General features: G+C 37.0%; 1 protein-coding gene and 1 pseudogene across 5 annotated transcripts in view; one reads left to right on the forward strand and one right to left on the reverse strand.

The window, feature by feature from the left end:
- The window catches only part of BDP1 (B double prime 1, subunit of RNA polymerase III transcription initiation factor IIIB), a 124,857-nt gene that overhangs the window by 15,682 nt on the left and 88,682 nt on the right, over positions 1-20,493 (reverse strand). For 4 of the 5 annotated variants that reach the window (XM_060191230.1, XM_060191229.1, XM_060191228.1 and 1 more), the window contains 9 exons: positions 18,157-18,193; positions 13,437-13,529; positions 12,033-12,258; positions 11,184-11,287; positions 10,109-10,256; positions 9,696-9,864; positions 7,399-7,462; positions 6,882-7,056; positions 5,657-5,867 (listed from right to left, as the gene is read on the reverse strand). In XM_060191230.1, coding sequence (XP_060047213.1) covers positions 5,657-5,867; positions 6,882-7,056; positions 7,399-7,462; positions 9,696-9,864; positions 10,109-10,256; positions 11,184-11,287; positions 12,033-12,258; positions 13,437-13,529; positions 18,157-18,193 — 1,227 coding nt within the window. The remainder of the gene's footprint in view (positions 1-5,656; positions 5,868-6,881; positions 7,057-7,398; positions 7,463-9,695; positions 9,865-10,108; positions 10,257-11,183; positions 11,288-12,032; positions 12,259-13,436; positions 13,530-18,156; positions 18,194-20,493) is intronic. The other variant, XM_060191231.1, reaches the window with a different exon arrangement.
- On the forward strand, positions 728-1,419 carry LOC107522947 (ATP synthase subunit g, mitochondrial-like; annotated as a pseudogene).

The following is a 20,493-nucleotide window of genomic DNA, read 5'->3' on the forward strand; positions in this document are numbered from 1 at the left end:
ATTTAAAAAAAAACTACAAAAATCTCAGGCACCTAGGACATACCTAAAATAAGACTTCCTCAATTCCTTCCACCTTAAGATTCCTATTCTCATCTGCTCTACTCCTACTTTTGGGTTCCTGTTCACTAATCATTTGGTTCCTGTTCACTAATCATTTTGTTCTGCTTTATATTTTGTCACCTTTCAGCCACCAAGTTGCAGATGCTATCATTTCACCCTTACTTCCCTAGGCAAACGACCTCTACATTGTGTCCTGGAATCTCACCTTTCCAGAGCCCTACCCCACAAAAGAATATAAAAACACGCTGGGGACCTGTCAAAGCCCATGTCCAGCGGAAAAGCAACTATAGAAGCCATAATTCCCACCTTCTGCACTCCAAAAAAGAATTTTAGGAGAAAATGATAGGGAAACTCCAACTCCATCAGGACCCAGAGAGAGAAGAGGAAAAAAAGATAGAAATAATAGTCCAGGGAGTCAGGCAGTAGCGCAACAGGTTAAGCGCATGTGAAACGAAGCACAAAGACCAGCTTAAGGATCCCAGTTCAAACCCCTGGCAGGGGTGAAGCAGATCTGCAGATGTCTGTCTTTCTCTCCCCTCCTGTCTTCCCCCTCCTCTCTCTATTTCTCTGTCCTATCCAGCAACAATGATAGAAATAACAACAATAATAACCACAACAACAATAAAAAACCACAAGAGCAACAAAAAGGAAAATAAAATAAATATTTTTTAATTTTAAAGAAAAAAAAAGAAATAATAGTACAGGACAATGGACCTTCCATTCTGCAGTCAGGGCTGAGTTTGTCTGTAACCTCACTGAGAAGGCCCCAACGCTGATAAACACTACTGTGACTTACTCCAAGCCTCAATTGGCCACATTTTGGCAGTATGTCAAGGTTAAGCTGGTTCCTCCAACTCTTGCTCAGATCCCTACAGCTATTTAGAGCTTGAAAAAAATAGTCAATAGTGCTAAAACCAGCAGCTTCAAACATCTCACAGTTAAGGAAGCTGTGCTGAATGGTTTGGTGGCCACAAAGGTGTGGGAGTGGTTTTATGTGGGTGAGATCATAGGCAAGCGTGGCCTCGTTGGCTATAATGTTTGAAGGCCAATCTTTAACATCTGGCTATATCTGACTTCTTATTTGAGATTCCTGGGATATGTGTGATCAGACTGGTATCTGAATAAAAAAGACAATATCAAAGAAAAAGAAAAAAGAAAAGAAATAATAGTCAACCCATATCTGCAACCTTGGGAGAACTACTGCAGCTTCCAATGGAGAGAATGGGGATACAGATCTCTGATGGTGGGAACAGTACAGAATTATATCCCTATTACCTTATAATTTTATAAATCAATATTAACTCACTAAAAAAGTATTTTTAGATAAGAAAAAAAAAAGATAAAAACAGGATGGGGGTATGGATCAACCTGCCAACACCATGTCCAGCCAAGAAGCAACTACAGAAGCCTTCTGCATGCCAAAAAGAATTTTGACCCAAAATGTCAGGGAAGATAACTAGGGGGCTCTGAAACCAATTCCATCATGAAACATAGAAAGAGGGACAAAGGAAAGACATTTGAGAAAAGTAATATACATAGATATGACTTAAAAAGAAGAGAAGGCAGGACAATAGAAAAAAGTGGGAGGAGCCAGGCAGTAGTGCAGCGGGTTATGGACTGGTCCTTAACCAAAGCGCAAGGACCGGTGTAAGGATCCTCATAAGAGCCCCTGGCTCCCCACCTGCAGAGGAGTCGCTGCACAGGTGGTGAAGCAAGTCTGTAGGTATATATCTTTCTCTCTCCCTGTCTTCCCCATCTCTCTCCATTTCTCTCTGTCCTATCTAACAACAGCGACATCAATAACAAAAATAACTACAATAATAAAAAAAAAAGGAAAAAATGGGGAAAATATAGATGGATAGATAGCTATAGAAATAACAGTAAAAAAAAAATTAAAAAAATAAAAAAACAAACAAACAAACAAAAAAAGAAATAACAGTCAACTGGTATCTGTGACCCTGAGAGAACCATTGTAGCTTCCAATGGAAAGAATGGGAACACAGAACTTTGATGGTGGGGACAGTGTGGAATTGTACCCGTTATTTTGTAATTTATATATCACTAATTAAAAAAATAGGTAAGAAAAAGAAAAAAAACAGGGAACACTATAGCACTAAAGTTTCATGCAGCATGGTGGGGACTGGACTTGAGTGTATATTGCAGGCAAAGGCAAAGCAGCCACTCTCAGCTACCAGATGAGATACCTCATAGGCTTTACATTATTTAAACTGTTTCAAATCTCAGAAGCGGGAAAGCAGGCAAGTGTCTTTTATGAATCAAAGTATGATACCAAAAGACCAGTCTCACATCAATGCAAAAATACCAAATGAAATATTGTCAGTATAATTCAACAACAACAACAAAAAAAGATAATTACATCATAATCAAGTAGAATTATTTCAGGAATGCAATGATTATTCAATACTATGAAACCCACTAATTGAACACATCTGAGATTGAATTGTACTGAAAAAGTACTGCATATAGTGAAGGAAATTCAAAGAGCACTGTAGAAACACACACACATACACACAATAAGTTAATGACAAAAGCAACAGAAAAATAAAAACCTTAGGAATAACCTAATAAATGTAACAATCTACACTGAATTCTATGCACACACATAGAACTGGATAGAGTCATTATCTTAGTTTTCCTTGTGTTGCTATGTAATATTCTACAGAGAACATTCTACACAATGTTAAATAAATGGTATGCATCCTAGAACTTATAAATTTTAACTTTATTTTTTATATCAGTGTTTATTATTATATTAGAAAAAATATTAGAAAAGAAAAATCACAAGTAAGTTACGTCTTTAGGTTTTTTAGTCACACCAATGTAGTGACCACTGTTGCGTTGCAAGGCAATGGTGTGCCTAACTGGATGCACATTATCATGCACGAGGTCCCAGGTTCAAAAACCCCACTCCCCACCTATAGGGGGAAGCTACATGAGCAATGAAGTAATGCTGCAAGTGTCTGTCTCTCTCCTCCCTCCTTCCCTAGTGATTTCTCCCTGTCTCTATCCAATAAATGAATCAAAATTAAAAAAAGAAAAAAGAAACATACTGTGATCATTTTTTATTTTTTTAATATTTATTTATTTTCCTTTTTGTTGCCCTTGTTTGTTTTATTATTGTTGTAGTTATTATTGTTGTTATTGATATCATTGTTAGATAGGATAGAGAGAAATGGAGAGAGGAGGGGAAGACAGAGAGAGGAAGAGAAAGACACCGGCAGACCTGCTTCACTGCTTGTGAAGCGACTCCCCTGCAGGTGGGCAGCTGGGGGCTCGAACCGTGATCCTTATGCCGGTCCCTGTGCTTTCTGCCACATGCACTTTACCTGCTGCGCTACTGTCTGACTCCCTGAGATCTTTTCCTATACCTTAAATATACTTTTGAAAACAAAATAGTACTTACACAGAATCTAATAAACTGTTGAATTTAAGTGACTGGTAGACAGACACATTATACTAGTCTCTTTTTTTTTTCATGCAGGGAGGTTTTTGTGTTTGTTTGTTTGTTTTTTTTTTTTTTTTTACAAGAGTACTTCTCAGTCTGGCATATGGTGGGACAGAGGATTGAACCTGGGGCCTCAAGAGCCTCAGGTATGAGAGCATCTCTATGTATAACCATTATGCTATCTCTGCCACTCTGGGAGGTTTTCATGTTAGAAAGTTACCAGAATTGAAAAACATAAACTTGGAACGAAAACAAAAACAACCTTCACACACACAGAAGTAACCAAACTGTCTCTAAAACTTTATGAGAAAGTTGGGAAGGTGGGAGCCCACAACATTGGTGGCAGGTACAGTGTGAAACTATACCCTAAAATCTTATAATCATGTACACCATTAATAAATCACTGTAGTGGTCTGGGAGGTGGCACAGTGATAAAACTTTGGACTCTCAAGCATGAGGTCCCGAGTTCGATCCCCAGCAGCACATGTGCCAGAGTGATGTCCGGTTCTTTCTCTCTCCTCCTATCTTTCTCATAAATAAAAATAAAAATCTTTAAAATTAATAAATAAATAAATCACTGTAACAAAGCTGTTTTTTTAAAGTGGGAAAGAGAGACAGAGAGACAGCATAATGGTTATGCAAAGACTCACATACCTGAGGCTCCAAAGTCCCAGGTTCAAAGCACTGCACTACTTACCATAAGCCAGAGCTAGGTAGTGCTCTGGTTTGAAAGAAAAAAAAAAAAAGTGGGGGGAGGGGTCAGATGATGGCACACCTGGTTGAGCACACGTTACAATGCACAAGGACATGGATGCGAGCCCTCAACCCCACCTACAGGGGGGAAAGCTTTGCGAGTGGTGAAGCAGTGTTGCAGGTGTCTGTCTCTCTCCCCCTCTATATCCCCCTACCTTCTTGATCTCTGGCTGTCTCTACTCAATAATAAAGATAATAAAAAATAAAATTAAAATTAAAAAAGTGGAAAAGATATTTGCTGCTGAGATCACAGATATAGAGTTCCTCTAAATCTGAAACTAGAACAAGTAAAAAATAGTCATTTCACAGAAACTTTCTTTTTTTCATTGCCTGTAATCACCCTGGCAGTGTTGCATTTACAAATATAGATTCTAAACTAAACTATTCCTGTAGTATATAGTTGTACAGCATATAATACATTAAGATAAGCACTAGAAACAAAAAGCAAGGGGGTGTAAGAAAATCTACTACGCAGTGGCTGGTGAACAGACCTCTACATTATTCTGAGGCTTATCTGAGGTAGTGATGACCAGCAGGAAATGCTTCATAAAGAAAGGACACCAAATGAAATGCCATGCAACATGAAGGAATAATGTATAATACTGAAGAAACTGAATGATAGCCAACATGGACAGGCAGTGAGGCAGAGACTAGTACAACAGGACACAAGAGAAGAAAGTTAAGTCCAACAACATAGCATGTTAACAGCAATGAAAATTAAGCATCATAATGTTGGTGGTGATATTACTATTACCAGTAATACACTAGTAACTCATTTATGTATCTTGCTTAGGGTACCACAGCAGTTAAACAGTACAATCAAGACCCCAGATCTATACGTTTTTAATCTTATTTTTAGTCTAAATAGAGGAGCAAGTGATTTTCATGATGAATGTCCCATTTTTATCTAGAACTGGTAGAAAATGACAACCCAAAAATAATCTTAGCTGAATTATTTATATTGAGAAGTATTGGATTATTTTTATATAAAGAATCTTGAAAAAGCAGAAACAGGAGAGTTGGGCGGTAGCGCGGTGTGTTAAGTGCGGGGGGGGCGCAAAGCACAGGGACCAGTGCAAGGATCCTGGTTCGAGCCCCCGGCTCCCCACTGCAGGGGAGTCACTTCACAGACGGTGAAGCAGGTCTGCAGGTGTCTATCTTTCTCACCCCTTCTTTGTCTTCCCCTCCTCTCTCCATTTCTCTCCGTTCTATCCAACAATGATGACATCAATAACAGCAGCAATAATAACTACAACAACAAAACAACAAGGGCAACAAAAGGGAATACTTTTTAAAAAGTAAAAAAAAATTTTAAAAAAAGCAGAAATAGATGTGTGGTGATATGACCATTTCATTTCCTTAATGATCCTAATTTACCTCAGAGGTATATGTCTGATAAGCATCACTTGAAATGAGCGAACGCTTTTTGGCAGGAGAAGCAGGGTCACTTTCTCTTTCATCAAGCTCACTGTGAATCCTCTTCCTAGATATAACATCCACATTAGCAGGAGGTTGCTCAGAATCACCTTTTTCATAACTAGATAAACATAAGGCATCCTGACTAAATGAGGTGACTGGAAAATTCAATCTGCAAAGAAAATGCAAACATGGTAACTAAATGGTTAAAAACTGCACCAAAACTTCAAAATAACTAAGACACAGAGACACACACAGAGACACAAACAGTCATGGCCACAAAAATGTTAGTTTTGAGATCTAGTAAATGACTTGCAACTTTAGCTGCATACATATTTCATAATGTAAATGTAAATTTTTAATCTAAAATGTCACTTCCTAATAAGAAAAAAGGATTCAAGTGGTCCAGGAGGTGGTGCAGTGATTAAAGCATTGAACTCTTAAGCATGAGGTCCTAAGCTCAGTCCCCAGCAGCACATGTACCAGAGTGATGTCTGGTTCTGTCTCTCTCTCCTCCTCCCATCTTTCCCATTAATAAATAAAATCTTTTTTAAAAAAAAATTCAATTTCTAATGCTACTAGTAGACAACCATATTTATGGTTTTCCCATTAATAAATAAAATCTTTTTTTAAAAAAATTCAATTTCTAATGCTACTAGTAGACAACCATATCATTGGATCATTAAAATGAAACCTAATTTGTCTCTAGTAAAGAATTAAAGTAAGAACCAGACAGTGGCACACCTAGTTAAGCATGCATGTTACATGACGCAAGGACCAAAGTTCAAGGTCCTGGTCTCCATCTGCAGATTCACGCGTGGTTAAGTAGGGCTAATGGTGTCTTTCTGTTTCTTTCCCTCTCTCTCTCACTGCCCTCTCAATTTCTCTGTCTCTATCCAATAATAAAAAATGAATAATTTAAATATATATTTTTTTAAAAATTAAAATAAAATTATCAAAAATATACAGAATGGTACCTCTCAGTATTATTATTACAATATGTATTTGAGTATTTATATGTATATTCATTTAAAATTTAAAAGTGACCTTTAAAAACTGGATTGCTAAATTTTAACATTTAAAATATCAAACACATTTCATACAAAAGAATCATACTATATATATAAATGACATTTATATCATCAGATAACAACCTTTTCTCTTAGCAGAGAAGAGTTTTCATTACCTCATGTTAGCCCTTTCTTCTGCATTCACTGATTTGACCAATATAGGTGCTGGCAGTAAGGTATTTGGCATTAACTGTGTAGTGCTGTCTGTGAATTCTACTGCATCAGCTGGGATTTCCACCAGAGTTAAAATAAATGTGTGTTCATCTTCATCAGCTTCATCTACATTAGCAACTACATTCATTACAAAAGATTGAAAGTTAATAATGAAAATTTTAATCAAGGAACAACAGAAAACTATCAATACCTTCCATGTCTAAAAATTTTCATGACAACTTATCACCAAAAGTAAAGAACAAATATACCATCCCCCAAAAAAGTAATTTCATAGAAGGTAAAAATGACTCACTATAGGAAAAAAATATGAATAAATAAATGAAAAACCAAGAGACAAAAGGCTTTTTTTTTTATTTAAAACCATCACAGACTGAAAATTTTGATTTCTTTTTACAAAGCCAAATGTGGGGTTTTACATTATCAGGTTCTATGAAACGTAAATGAGGTAGATTACTGTACCTGCTAAGTCTTGAGAATTGATTACATCTTCTTTTTGGACATCTGGAATACTAGTTGGTATACCCTGCCATAAAGAATTAAAATGAAATGGCAAAGATGAATAAATATTAATTTCAAATTAAGCACTGAATTTGATAGTTACTACTTTAAAAGAACTTATTTTTCAAGTTTCGATCTCAGCCAATTTTCAGTAGTTTTAAAACTTTTAGCTATATCAATAAACTTTAAATAAATACATACACAAATTTTGATTAGTTATGTATATTTTTTAAGATTTATTTTTATGAAACCACAGGAGATCAAACCTAGGATCTCAATTGTGCAAAGCTTGTGATATTCCTCCAGACACTAATTATATATTCTATTTTTTGAAATATTTTATTTAGTGGATAAAAACAGAGAAATTGAGAGAGGACAGGGAGGTAGAGAGAGGCAAAGACTAACAGCACTGATTCACCACTCATGAAGCTTTCCCTCTGCAAGTGGGAACCAGAGGCTTGAATTAGGTCCTTGGCACATTGCATATTGAGCATGTGTGCTCAGTGAGGTACACCACTGCCTGGCCCCATGTGTATTCTACTATGATGTTTCAAAGAATAGGAAAGGGAACTCTAAACTCCCTCAAGTCATCTTCCTATCCTCAATACAGTCACTGTAGTTATTAGTAGGTGACATTTAAATGGAGGTAAACTGGTCTCAATATCTGTAGTATGGCTTCCTTCAAGCTTTTTTTTTTTACAATGTGTAAAGCTGCAAATAGTGTATTTATTAAATTAATTTGTGCACGTGGTATCAGGTTTTGAATCCAGAATCTCATGTGTGTGAAGCTTGTGCTCTATCATGAGCTACATTCCTAGCCCCAGTACTGTTTTTAATGCAAATATGGTATCCAGGCAATGGTGTTCCTGCTTAAATATGCGTTACCATGTGAAAAGACCTGGTTTCAAGTCTCCAGTTTCCATCTGCAAGAAGGAAGCTTTATAAGTAGTGAAGCAGTACTGCAGATGTCTTTCTTTTCTTTTCTTTTTTGTTTTGATTTTTTTTTAATTTTTTATATTTATTTTCCCTTTTGTTGCCCTTGTTTTGCATTGTTGTTGTAATTATTATTGTTGTTGTTATTGATGTTGTCGCTGTCATACAGGACAGAGAGAAATGTAGAGAGGAAGAGAAGACAGAGAGGGGGAGATAAAGACAGATTCCTGCAGACCTGCTTCACAGCCTGTGAAGGAACTCCCTTACAGATGGGAGCCAGGGGCTCAAACCCAGATTGTTACAGCAGTCGTTGCACTTTGTGCCGTGTGCACTTAACCCGCTGCGCTACCGCCCGACTCCCTTTTATCTCCATTTCGTTGTTTTTTTATTGTTGTAGTTGTTGTTGGATAGGACAGAGAGAAATAGAGAGAGGAGGGGAAGACAGAGAGGGGGAGAGGTAGACACCTGCAGACCTGTTTCACCACTTGTGAAGCGACTCCCCTGCAGGTGGGAAGTCGGGGGCTCCAACAGGGTTTCTAACTCCTGTCCTTGCGCTTTTGCCCACCTGCACTTAACCCGCTGTGCTACCGTCCAACTCCCTTTTTCTCCTTTTCTATCTCCCCCTTCCCTCTCAATTTCTTTGTCTCTATACAATATATAAAATTAAAAATTAAAAAGACATTTAAAATGCAGTTCTGACTAACACTTAACACTGCTTAAACATCTCAGAATATTCACTTCGCAACCAAGAACATCAATAACTGATTTGGAGGAGGTCAGATGGTGGTGCACCCAAATTAGCGCATACGTTACAATGAACAAGAAGACACATTTGAGTCCCTGTTCTCCTCCTGAAAGAGGGAAACTTCACTAGCAGAGAAGCAGGTGTCATCAAAATCTGTAGAACTGCACACTCAAAAGGATGAATTTACTGTATGTAAGCATAACTTTTTATTTACTTATTTATTTTTTGGCTCCAGGGTTATCACTGGGGCTCGGTGCTGGCACTATGAATCCACTTCTTCTGGTGGCCTTTTTTTTCTTTTTTTTTTTCCTTTTATTGGATAGAACAAAGAGAACTTGAGAGGGGAGGGGAGGTAAGGGAGGGGAGAGGGAGAAAGATAAGACACCTGCAGATCTGTTTCACTGCTTGTCAAGCAAGCCCCCTGCAGGTGGGGAGCTGGGGACTTGAACCAAGATCCTTGCATAGGTCCTTGCACTTTATGGGTACAGCTCAGTGCACTACTGCCGAACACCAAGCATAATTTTTTTAAATAACATGGTATAAAGACCTAACTACCCCATTGTATTTTATATTCTTTTACCTTTGGTATAGGAAGTTTAAGCAGACTATCTTCACTTGAGTTCTTGTTCAGGGGCTCTTCCACAATATTCTCACCAAGGTTCCGAGCTGAACTAAATGTACTGGGAAGAATAATTGGATCGACTGAAAATATCTGAACCTCTTGAGGTCCTTCTATTTGACCTTCATTTCTGAAGAGAAATCAACATGTATTACAGCCTTATCATGTATTTGAAATCAAGCAGAGAGCTACAGAATAATGTTGAGAACTAATAACAGATATATCAAAGATATTCAAATTAAATGGTTTTCAAACTTTTAAAAATATATTTAATGCAACAAAAAACCATTTCAATCAAATTCCTACAACTACAGGTTACGACTTTAATTGAAACAGAGTATTGACCAAATCCCAGAAAGTCTTTCTTCTTTTACCTTTCAGTTAGGTTTGATGCTTGTGAACTACTGGCTTCTTCAATGTTGTGCATAGATGTCAGTTGGTGCTGTTCCTTGTTATCTCCTACTGTATCTAATCCAAGGATTTTATCATCTAAGTTTGTTTTAAATGCATTTTCCTGGGTTTCTTAAATTAAAAATAATAATGATAATAATAAAGATATAGTTCCAAATAGTTTAGCTAAAATCACAGTATTAGAAACATTCACTAAATACTGGCTCCTCCAAATTTCTCTTAAATTTGCTTGCACATTTGTTTGAAGGAGAACCACAGCATCACTCTGGCACATGCAATGTCACAGACTGAACTCAGATCCTCCTGCTTTAGAGCCCAATATTTTACCTACTGCACCACCTCCTGGGGGCACGCTGGAATGGCCTTTCAATGTGCAATGCCTGTAATATACTTAAATTCATTACTTATTGCTTGATGCAATACATTTTTTTTAATTTTAACTATCATATGACCCAGCACTTATAGGTATAAATACTGTAGGATGATTAAAACATATCCAAGCAAAATCTTCAACATGAATATTATTATTTATAATAGCCAAACTTATTCACACAAATATGCATCGATAAATGAGTGTATAAACAAAGTGTATCGGTGCAATGGAATCAATGGATCAGCATGAAAACATAAGAAACTCAGGCAGTAAAATATATTTGCACAGACATGTTAATACACTGCTTGAGAGTCTGTACATTTAGACTAAATTTATATTTGCACTGTCAGTATGGTAAACAATTGGATCTTTTTTTTTTTTTTTACTTTCTTTTGATTCAGCTTGTAATTGGGCTGAAAACCTCAATTTATATTTATGACAGAGAGGATAACACAGCATCAAACTTTTCCCAGCACCATAATACTTGTATGTGGTAAATTCAGGACTCACACTTGGATCACACACATGGCAAAATAGGCACCAGATGAACAATCTCTACAGTCCCAATAATAATAGTTTTAACTAAATATTCCACTTGATATGCCAACACAATTTCTTATATTAATATAATATTATAATTTACAAGTAAATAATAAAAGATGTACCACTGTGGATTTCTTCTTCTTGGGCTACAAACAGACTAGGAACTTCCTGAGCATCAAATCTACTTCTCTTTGTTAAATTATTGGTCACTTCATAAGTTGTATTCCTAGGAAAGCAGAGAGGGGAAGAGAGAAATTTATCAACCATGTAAGAATCCTTTTTCATAGTGATACATTCTGACCTGCATGAATAGAATTATATGCTATCTTCTCAGGTGCCAAAGTACTTGTTTATCAATGTTAAAATTATATGACAGACAACAAGGGCAACAAAAGGGAATAAATAAATAAAATAAAATATTTTTTAAAAGTTATATGACAGTAACATTACTCAAAGTCTAGAAAAGGAAGGAGAGTCTGAAAATGATTGCAAACCAGAAAATAAATTTGTATAAAACAGCATCAAAGTTTAATGACAACCATACCATAGTCATTTTAATATGTAAACCATCAAAATAAAAAGGCAAAGAGCTTTTACTTTAGAAGGTAAGAAATTAGGGAATTGGGCGGTAGCAAAGTGGGTTAAGCGCACATGGCGCAAAGCACAAGGACCGGTGTAAGGATCCCAGTTCAAGCCCCCAGTTCCCCACCTGCAGGGGAATCGCTTCACAGGCGGCGAAGCAGGTCTGCAGGTGTCTAGCTTTCTCTCCCCTTCTCTGTTTCCCCTCCTCTCTCAATTTCTCTCTGTCCTATCCAATAATGAATGACATCAACAACAAGGCTACAATAAGGGCAACAAAAGGGGGGAAAAATGGCCTCTAGGAGCAGTGGATTCATGGTGCAGACACTGAGTCCCAGCAATAACCCTGGAGGCAAAAAAAAAAAAAAAGTAAATTTAAAAATTAAATAAACCTTGTGGACAGAGAGTTTTCTCTTAACTTCTCCATTAAACCGACTTCTCCTTTAATATTCTGTTCCTCCAATACAATCTGGTTTTCTTCTAATGATGCAAGAGATGCACTATTTACAGGTAAAGACAACTCCTGACATTCATGAGCAATTCTGTGCTCTACATGGCCAAGACTAAATGGAATATGGCTTTCATCCTTTGAATGAACATCAGGTAGTATCCATATTCCTATAATAGAAAAATACAGAAAAGATAGAAAATTAAAAATTATATATATATTATACATATAAATATCCTAATAAAGCAAATTCATCAACTCCATGAAAAATAACAGGTCATTCATCATCAATCAAACTAATAGGAATATAATTTACATAATTATTCAGTTAGCGTACCAGGTAAAGCACAAGAACCAGCACTAGGATCCCGGTTTGAGCCTCTGGCTCCCCACCTGCAGGGGGTCACTTTACAAATGGTAAAGCAGGTCTGCAGGTGCCTGTCTCTCTCCTCTCTATCTTCCCTTCCCTTCTCAAGTTCTCTCTATCTTATCTAATAAAAATGAAAAATGCCCACCAGGAGCGGTGGATTTGCAGTGCTGGCACTGAGTCCCAGCAATAACCCTGGAGACAAAAAAAAATTAATAAATCCCTGCTCACACTTTAAAAAAAAAAACCTAAACTAAAGACCACAGCTTTTTTAAATAAGATCAGCCTAAAATATTTAAAATTGGAGTTTATAATAGCTTTCGGCTCAGGCTAAATTATCTTAGCAATATAAACTAAATTATCCTGATGATTGCTTTTACTCATTAATAACTTAACTATCATGTAGTTGTGAAGCTGGTTCAAAGCAGTAGCTCCTCTGTAAAGAGGCAAATATAATTAGTTTTTAATGAATTTAGTTAACCAATGATGTTTATGATGAAGGTAGATAATTCAAATTCACTAGATTATTTTATGAACAGAAACTATTTAAAAAATCAAGTGCCAGTAGGGAGATAACATATATACAAATGACTTTCATGCCTAAGGCTCTGAGGTCCCAGGTTCAATCCTAAGAATCACCATAAGCCAGAGCTGAGAAATACGCTGACATAAAAACAATAATATTTAGGGAGGGGTGGGATATGGAGTCTGGTGGTGGATATTATCAATATTTCCATTTTAAAAATAAAAATTTCTTAATATATTTTTAAAAATCAAGTGCATTATCTTGAATAGTGGTTGCTATGCCAAAAGAAGCTAAGAAAAGGTCTATGCACACAAATTCATAACTTTCCTAGAAAAAAAGTAGTAGCCAACTTAAAATGCAACAGTGGCAAAAATTCACTTATTATCCAAGTGTAGGTATAATTTCTTAAGTGTTGAATATTGTCAATATCAGTAAAATTCATTTTTCATTCTTACCATCACCCTGATCTGTATCGATTTCTGACTGTAATACTAGATCTCCCATTGTAAGTAAAGTTATGGCAGCTTCAGTGCTTCCATCATTGGTACCTGGTAAGAAAGCAAACTAATATTAAAACAGAACAACAACTTGACATTTTGTTTTTTGCCTAGAACTGGATTTCAACACTCCAAGACAGTTTTTCAGGCAGAAAGACAAAGGCAGAGATACCAAAGTACCAACGCTTCTTTCAGCGAGGTGGGGCTCAGGCTCAAACCTGACTAATGTCCATGACAATGTAAACACACTATTCCAGTGAGTTATAATACTGGCCCATAAAACCTTTTTAACGATTTATTTAAGAAAGCAAGCAAAGAGGAGAGAAGCCAAAGCACTACTCTGATACATGCAGGGCTGGGGATCAAGGCAGGAACCTCAGGCATGAGAGTCTGATGCTCTGGATCAACTAGGAATACCAAAGGAGACCACCCGGACCGAAACAAGACAGGACTAGAATGACCACAGAAACCCAGTAAATCACCCGTGAGTACAAACATGCGTGGCTGGAGACAGAGAGGAGAGAGGGGCCTAAGGAGAGATTAAGTGACTGCTAACAGTTTGACAGTTTGTCAGTGGAGACACCACCTCCAGTCTGCTCCACCAACAAGGGAGGAAAGGACTCCCCAGAGACTCACCAAGTGCAACTCTGAGTCTCATTGCTACTACCCTCAGAATCTGGAGCAGCAACAGGGAGGGACACCAGGGTACAGAGATCTAACCGGGAAACTCAGGAGAAGACCTATACCTCGGTGGCATAGCTGAGGGGCTTTGAAAGTCTCTTTGCATAACCACTGGATTATCTCTGCCACACCCTGCTTTATCTCTTGGTCAGGAGTCAGTGATTAAGCCAAGAAGCCTACTGATAGTTTAAAAGCCCTCAGGCTACCATAGCCTACAGGGGAAAAAAAAAAAAAAAAGGCTTTTACACCATTGAACTCCAACTCAGGGATTGAAAAAACTGTTAACTTATATAAAATGGTTAAAACAACAAGAAAAAATAATGGAGACTCGAACCAGGACAAGAGTCCAGCTAAAAGTCCTCCAGAGGGCGAAGCACAAAACAACGAGTTCAACATCCAAACATTAGCTAAGGAAATAATAACAGGAGTGAGTAAAGAATTTGAAAAAATTGTAATCAGAACTGCAGGAACAACTAATGAGAATATGGAAGAAAATTCTAATAACCTCATGGTTATTAGAGAGCTGAAAGCTGAAATTGCTGAGCTAAGAAGGCAACTAGCTGAACAAGCTAAAACAGTATCAGAGCAGGGCAACAAAATAGATGAACTCCAGAAAGCAGTAGAGGGCAGAGAGAATAGAATCAATGAGGCTGAAGACAGAATTAGCAAAATCAAGGATGAATTAGAGACAACTAAAAAAGAAGTAAGAGATCTCAAAAAGAGATTAAGAGATGCTGAAAACAACAACAGAGTCCTATGGGATGACTTCAAAAGAAACAATATACGCATTATTGGCTTACCAGAGGAAGAAAGAGAAGGGGAGGAAGAAAGCGTTCTCCAGGCCATAATAGCTGAAAATTTCTCTAGTCTAGACAACACCAAAGACATAAAGATTCAAGAAGCCCAGAGAGTCCCAAACAGAATTAACCCAGACCTAAAGACACCAAGACATGTCATACTTAGATTGGAAAGGAATAAGGATAAAGAAAGGATCCTCAAGGCTGCAAGAGAAAAACAAAGAGTCACCTACAAAGGAAAACCCATAAGATTAGCAGCAGACTTCTCCATACAAACACTACAGGCCAGAAGAGAATGGCAAGATATCTACCGAGTGCTCAATGAGAAAGGCTTTCAGCCAAAAATACTATATCCTGCTAGATTGTCATTCAGACTAGATGGAAGCATCAAAACCTTCTCAGACAAGCAACAGTTGAAGGAAGCAACCATCACCAAGCCTGCCTTGAAAGAAGTTCTGAAAGGTTTCCTATAAACAACCAGACCACCACAAATAGAACATATATCAAAACACTCTAAAACTCTACAAGAATGGCGTTAAAATATCTTCAATCTTTGATATCAATAAATGTGAATGGCCTGAATTCACCTATTAAAAGACACAGAGTAGGAAGATGGATCAGAAAACACAACCCAACAATATGTTGTCTACAGGAAACTCACCTAACTCAACAAGACAAACACAGACTTAAAGTGAAAGGATGGAAAACTATCATTCAAGCCAATGGCCCACAAAAAAGGGCAGGAACAGCTATTCTCATATCTGACATGATAGACTTTAAAATAGATAAGATTAAAAAAGATAGGAATGGACACTACTTAATGCTCAGAGGATCAGTCAATCAAGAGGACTTAACAATTATTAATATCTATGCACCCAATGAGAAGCCATCTAAATACATCAAACTTCTACTGAAAGAGCTACAGCAATATATTAACAGTAACACAATCATAGTAGGGGACTTCAACACCCCACTCTCTCAACTTGACAGATCATCCAGGAAGAAAATCAGTAAAGACATAAGGAAGCTAAATGAAGAGATAGATAAACTAGAACTATTGGACATTTTCAGAGTCATTCATCCCAAGAAACTGGAATACACATTTTACTCAAATCCACATGGATCATTCTCAAGAATAGACCATATGTTAGGCCACAAAGACAGCATCAGCCTATTCAAGAGCACTGAAATCATCCCAAGCATCTTCTCAGACCACAGTGGAATTAAACTAACACTTAACAATCAACAAAAGATTAGTAACAGTACCAAAATGTGGAAGCTCAACAGTACACTTCTTAACAACTTCTGGGTCAAAGAGGAAATCAAGGAAGAAATCAAAATGTTTCGAGAGTTCAATGAAAATGAAGACACAAGCTATCAAAATATTTGGGACACAGCTAAAGCAGTCCTAAGAGGGAAGTTCATAGCTATACAAGCACACATTAGGAAACAAGAAAAGGCACAAATAAACAGCCTGATTGCACATCTTAAAGACCTAGAAGAAGAACAACAAAGGAACCCTAAAGCAACCAGAAGGACAGAAATTACTGAAGTTAGGGCAGAAATAAATAACATTGAGAATAGGAAAACCATACAAAAGATCAATGAAAGTAAATGTTGGTTCTTCGAAAGAGTAAACAAAATCGACAAACCTTTAGCCAGACTCACAAAACAAAAAAGGGAGAAGACCCAAATAAATCGGATAGTAAATGAAAGAGGAAATATCACAACAGACACCGCAGAAATTCAACATATCGTGCGAGGCTTCTATGAACAACTATATGCCACCAAGTTAGAGAACCTGGAAGAAATGAATGATTTCCTAGATACCTACCAACTTCCAAAACTAAGTCAAGAGGAAGTGGATAACATGAACAGGCCCATCACAGCTAATGAAATTGAAACAGTTATCAAAAATCTTCCCAAAAATAAAAGTCCTGGACCAGATGGTTTTACAAATGAATTCTACAAAACTTTCAAAGAAGAACTAATACCTCTACTTTTAAAAGTCTTCCAGAAGATTGAAGACACTGGAATACTCCCTGCCAGCTTCTATGAAGCCAACATCACCCTGATACCAAAAGCAGACAGGGACACAACCAAAAAAGAAAACTACAGACCAATATCTCTGATGAACATAGATGCGAAAATATTGAACAAAATTCTAGCCAACCGGATACAGCAGTATATCAAAAAAACTGTTCATCATGACCAAGTGGGGTTTATCCCAGGCATGCAAGGTTGGTTTAATATACGTAAATCAATCAATGTGATCCACCACATCAACAAAAGCAAGACCAAAAACCACATGGTCATATCAATAGATGCAGAGAAAGCCTTTGACAAAATACAACATCCCTTTATGATCAAAACACTACAAAAAATAGGAATAGATGGAAAATTCCTGAAGATAGTGGAGTCTATATATAGCAAACCTACAGCGAGCATCATACTCAATGGTGAAAAACTGGAAGCATTTCCCCTCAGATCAGGTACTAGACAGGGCTGCCCACTATCACCATTACTATTCAACATAGTGTTGGAAGGTCTTGCCATAGCAATCAGGCAGGAGCAAGGAATTAAAGGAATACAGATTGGAAGAGAAGAAGTCAAACTCTCCTTATTTGCAGATGACATGATAGTATACATGGAAAAACCTAAGGAATCTAGCAAGAAGCTTTTGGAAATCATCAGGCAATACAGTAATGTGTCAGGCTATAAAATTAACATTCAAAAGTCAGTGGCATTCCTCTATGCAAACACTAAGTTAAAAGAAATTGAAATCCAGAAATCATTTCCTTTTTCTATAGCAACAAAAACAATAAAATATCTAGGAATAAAAAAAAAAAAAAAAGAGAGTCTGATGCTCTAATAGTTGAGACAATTCCCCAGTTGCTCCCCCACCCCAATTTTTTTAACATAAAAAAATTTTTGTGCAGGGTCCCTAGCATACCACCTGGGAGCACTACAACAAAGGAGAAGTTTTGGTGGTGTAGTGTGGTATATATCTGAAAAAGGTTGGTCTATAGTAGCAAAATTCCACCAAAAATTATCAATTGCTAACTTTTACTTACAAAATACCACTTCTACTATTAAATAACTTAATACCTTAAAAAATATATATCTGTGCACATCATAGGAGAAAAATATGTCTCTATTATAACCAGGTAAGTTTTATAAGTTTCCTTATTAACAGTTACCTGTTTCGTCTTGGGTATGTTCAACTGGAGTCAATTCCTAAAAGAGGAAAAGTAGTAAGTTATGTATTTTCTGAAATATATAAAAACTACCATATCCTACAAGTATTAACACACCTTTTATTTTAATGGAGTAGCAATGGTTTTGTTCACCTAACTTAGAAACAGTAATAAAATCTCCACAAATGAGAACAGTATAAAGAATTTAAAAGCCAAATTCTTTTTTCTCTTGCTCCATATTTTATTTTTTCCTTGTGCTGCATACAAATTCTAACTCTGATAAAGTTGTTTTGTACATCTTCCTTTCTGATACCACTCTGAGCTTATCTTTTCAAACAGGAAGAGCAAGACAGGCAGATAAAAAGGAAAAGACAGCACCAAAGTTTTCTTCAATTTGGTATGGATCTGGACTCAAATCCGGGTTCTACACATGACAAATCATCACTCTATCTAAAAGAGCTGTTTCACTAGTCCCTCATCTACCATTCTTAATCTGCTTCATTTTCACTATCCTTCAATTTATCTGTCAACTTTAACCAAACAAGAATCAAAATCTGAAAAATACTGTGGGTTGTTTGTTTTGTTTAATTACTTAGTGGTTTAAAACTTAAATGCATTTTTAAAGATTAAGAAGTTACAGGAGGGGGCACAATGGATAAAGCACTGGAATCTCAAGCAATGAGATCCCAAGTCCAATTCCCAGAATCTCATGTGCCAGAGTGATGCTCTGGTTCTCACCCCTCTCTCTTGCTAATAAATACATCTTTTTTTTAAAAAAATATTTATTCATTTAATTCCTTTTGTTGCCCTTGTTGTTTTTAATGTTGTAGTTATTGTTGATGTTGTCGTTGTTGATAGCACAAAGAGAAATGAAGTGAGGAGGGGCAGACAGAGAGGGGGGAGAGACACCTACAGACCTGCCTCACAGCCTGTGAAGCAACTCCCTTGCAGGTGGGGAGCTGGGGGCTCGAACCAGAATCCTTATGGCGGTCCTTGGGCTTTGCGCCACCTGCGCTTAACCCACTGCGCTACTGCCCAACTCCCAATACATCTTTTTTATAAAGTTACAGGGTTAATGTTCAACCTGAAAGCATGAAGAGTTCTAATAATCCTCTCCCCAGGGAGATTGGTAAAATTATTTAAAAGACAATTTAAAGTCTCTAATAAGGACATAAGGTAAAGGAGCAACAATTTAAGGAAATTGGTGGGTAGGGATAAATAAATATGATTATGTAAAGAGACTCTCATGCCTGAGGCTCCAAAGTCCCAAATTCAATCCCCTGCACCACCAAATAAGCCAGAGCTGAGCAGTGCTCTGGTTAAAAAAAAAAAAAAAAAAATTTTAGGGGCCAGGTGGTGGTAGTACACCTGGTTGAGTGCACGTTACAATACGCAAGGATCCAGGTTCTAGTCTCTCTGGTCCCCACCTGCGGAGGGAAAGGTTCATGAGTGGCGAAGCAATGCTGTAGGTCTTTCTTCCTCTCTACCCCTCCTTCCCTCTCAATTTCTGGCTGTCTATCCAATAAATAAAGCTAATAAAAATTATTATTTTTAATTAAAAAATAAATAGAATAGAAATCTTAAGAAAAAGGAAATTGGTCAAAATTTGCTAGAAGCAGCAGCATTCTTTGGTATCTGAACTACAGTTGCTCTATTTATCCCAGCTACAATGAAGGAAGGCATACCATCTCAAGAGTATTCCAGCCAAATAAACAGAAATTTCTCCCTTCAAGTTCCTGGCTGGGGTGGTGGTGACAGAAGCATGGAATCAGTTTTTGACACAACAAAAAGCTATAAACCAACATTATAAATACGGGCATGAAAATATTCCATAATATACAGGCAAACGAGGGAGGCCAAGGGGTGGCTCATCCAGTACAGCACACACTACCATTTTTTAAGATAAGGGTTGAAGTCCCCAGTCACTACACAGGTATGACCACCGTGGAGAAGATCTAAAAACACTATCTCTCCTATCTCTCTACCTCTAAAATTTAAAAATAAAAATAATAAAATGCCACAGGGAACACTAAAGTTGTACAGGCATCAAGCCCTAGTGGCAAAAAAAAAAAAAAAATGAATGAATGAAAGAATGAATAAATCAATGAAACTGAATCCAGCAATATGGAAAAAAGTATACATCACAATCAAGTAAAATTTATTCCAGGGATACAATTTTTATTTTGTAGTGTTTTGGGAAATTAAATCCAGAATCTCAGTACCTCACATATGTGCATTACCAATGAGCCACTAACCTGGGTGAACTTTACTTTTAAAATGAAAGGAAGAGACAAGTGAGAGAAAGAGTCAAGAGCCACTATCATCCATGGAGTTCCTCTT

The sequence above is a fragment of the Erinaceus europaeus genome, chromosome 5 (assembly GCF_950295315.1).
Source record: "Erinaceus europaeus chromosome 5, mEriEur2.1, whole genome shotgun sequence".
NCBI classification, from domain to species: Eukaryota; Metazoa; Chordata; class Mammalia; order Eulipotyphla; family Erinaceidae; genus Erinaceus; species Erinaceus europaeus.